This window comes from Coenobita brevimanus, chromosome 116 (assembly GCF_032717465.1).
Source record: "Coenobita brevimanus isolate Jiangsu-jjx chromosome 116, ASM3271746v2, whole genome shotgun sequence".
In the NCBI taxonomy this organism is placed as follows: domain Eukaryota; kingdom Metazoa; phylum Arthropoda; class Malacostraca; order Decapoda; family Coenobitidae; genus Coenobita; species Coenobita brevimanus.
Genome location: NC_137069.1, coordinates 18530580 through 18533150, shown reverse-complemented (window position 1 = coordinate 18533150; position 2571 = coordinate 18530580). Strand labels below are relative to the sequence as shown.

At 41.9% G+C, this 2571-nt stretch overlaps 1 protein-coding gene across 1 annotated transcript; it reads left to right on the top strand.

Annotated features, from left to right (window-relative positions):
- Positions 1-204: 204 nt before the first annotated feature.
- LOC145418675 (uncharacterized) lies at positions 205-2284 on the top strand. Its single transcript, XM_080287015.1, has 2 exons — positions 205-1323; positions 2270-2284. Exons 1-2 carry the CDS (start codon positions 205-207, stop codon positions 2282-2284), a joined length of 1134 nt encoding a protein of 377 aa, XP_080143141.1.
- The last annotated feature ends 287 nt before the right edge of the window (positions 2285-2571 follow it).

Below are 2571 nucleotides of genomic sequence, written 5' to 3'. Positions count from 1 at the left end.
CAGGCCTGTCACTGTCCTTGGGGCCCGGAAGTGACAAACCACCCCCTCTCTTTCATCAGGGTACTTGGTTATAGCTGCCCTTTTGTCTTGATGGGGGTAATGTAGAGTCATTTGATTAATCTTTTTTCTTTTGTCAGGGTAACTGGCCACAGTTGCCCTTTGTCTTGGTAATGTTAATGTAGAGTAGTTTGGTTATTATGTACCATGGATCCTAATATAGAAATTTTTAAGGCAGAAGCAGAACAAATAGGTCTCACTGGTGATGATGTAGCAAAGTATATAATTAATGCTCAAAATAATGCCAGAGAAGAACGGGCTAGAGAAAGGGAGGCTAAACGAGAGAAGGAACAGAGAGAACATGAGTTACAACTAGCTAAGATAAATGCAAGCTCAGGTCAGCCCATTGATAATCATGACTATGCTGGAAGGCCCAACTTGCCAGTGTATCGTGAAGGTGAAGATATTGGGTCGTACTTAATCAGATTCGAGAGAATTGCCAAATTATTGAATATTAATGAGCAGACATATGCTGCTAGATTGGGTAGTGTATTGACTGGCAAATGTGTTGACATTTATACTAGTCTGTCAGATGAGATAACTAGTGATTATGAATTGTTAAAGAAGGCACTGCTAAGAGGCTTCCACAAGACACCAGATGGGTATAGGCAGGATTTTAGAGCAGCCCGCCTTAAGGAAGGTGAAACTTATGAACTTTTTTCCATAAAAATAGGACATCTTTTTGACCAGTGGTTAGAAGCGTGTGATGTGAAGAAAGACTTTGAATCACTGAGATCTCATATTATTCTAGATCAACTAATATCTTCAGTGTCACCAGAGCTACGGATGTATTTAAAGGAGAGTGATGTGAAAGATTTGGAAAAGGCAGTCGGAATGGCTGATAGTTGGACTTCTGCCCATCGTGCCTACCCGAGATCTTCTCTTGTGAAGGGTAAGCCGAAGAAATTTGGTTACAAACAATCGCCTTCTGCTGAAGAGACTAACCAAAGCAATGTTAAGCCTACACAGACTCATCGTGGTAAAGGTGATTTTAGTAATGTGACATGTCACGGTTGTGGTGACAAGGGCCATATTCGTCCTAACTGTCCCAAGAATCCTCTAAGATTTAAAAGTAATGCCTCTCCTCTCAACCAACAAGTACAGATGGGGTTTTGCTTTGGTGACCTCGATAATTATTCCCAGTACATGTTCTGTGGTACAGTTAACGGAGCCTGGGTGTCTACTATTCTTAGAGACACTGGTTGTACTGGTATCATAGTGTCTGAGGAAGTCCTTCCTGATGTTGATGTAGCACACTGTGAGAAGGTAAGAGTAGCTGATTATCTGGGTAGAGTTGACACTTTCCCTAAGGTCAAGTGTTATTTACGTTGCCCCTGTTATGAAGGGTGGACAGAAGTAATTAGAGCTCCTATTAAATTTTGCAGTGTTTTAATAGGTAATGTCCCTGGAGTAAAGCAGACTGAGCTTGATAATCCATCTACTACTGTATCAACTGGAAACATTGTTCCTGTTCCATGTTCACCTAAATTAACTTCTCATGAAACTACCATTCCTATACAGAGTGAACTGACCCAATCTCCCACAGCTTCAGTTGATACCACTGAGTGTGTGCAAGCTGTTCAAACTCGCTCTTCTAAAACTAGGAAACTCCATCCCCTGGTAACTCCCTCTATTGAGCCCTTAAAAGTTACTCCTAGTGAATTTGCAAATCTTCAACAAAATTGTTCTAGTTTAGTCACTGTCAGGATGAAGAGTATGTCAGGTGAGACAGAGGAAACCAAAGATGGGAACGTGTTCAGGTATGAGAATATTGATGGACTTTTGTACAGGAGATGTATTAAGGCAAAGAAACCAGACAGAGAGGGAAAACTTTCTCTAGTTGTTCCCCTTGACTGTCGGAAATCTGTCCTTTCAACAGCTCATGAAAGTCTTCTTGCAGGTCATCTTTCACATAGAAAGACTGAGACCCGTATCAAAGAACAGTTTCACTGGCCAGGTCTCACCTCGGACATAAGGGATTATTGCCGATCATGTGACAAGTGCCAACGTTTTTCCCCTAAGGGTCGTGTGAAACCAGTACCTCTCCAACCTATGCCTATCGTGACTGAGCCATTTTCCAGGGTAGCCATAGATTTAGTGGTACCTTTAAATCCCCCATCCTCTGAAGGACATCGATATATCCTTACCTTGATAGACTTTGCCACCGGGTTTCCTGAAACCATGCCCCTGAAAGATATCTCTTCTATTGCAGTGTCAGAAGCTTTAATTTCCATATTTTCCAGAGTAGGCATTCCCAAGGAAATACTTTCTGATAATGGCAAACAGTTCAAATCTGATTTAATGAAGGAATTACATAGATTGTTAGGAGTAAAACCCCTTTTCACTACTCCATATCACCCTAGTGGAAATGGTAGAATAGAGAGATTTCACTCCACATTGAAAGCCTCCCTTAGAAAAGTGTGTGAGGACAAACCTAAAGAGTGGCACCGGTATCTTCCCCCCTTGATGTTTGCCATGAGAGAAATGCCCAGTGATCGCACAGGGTTCTCTGCC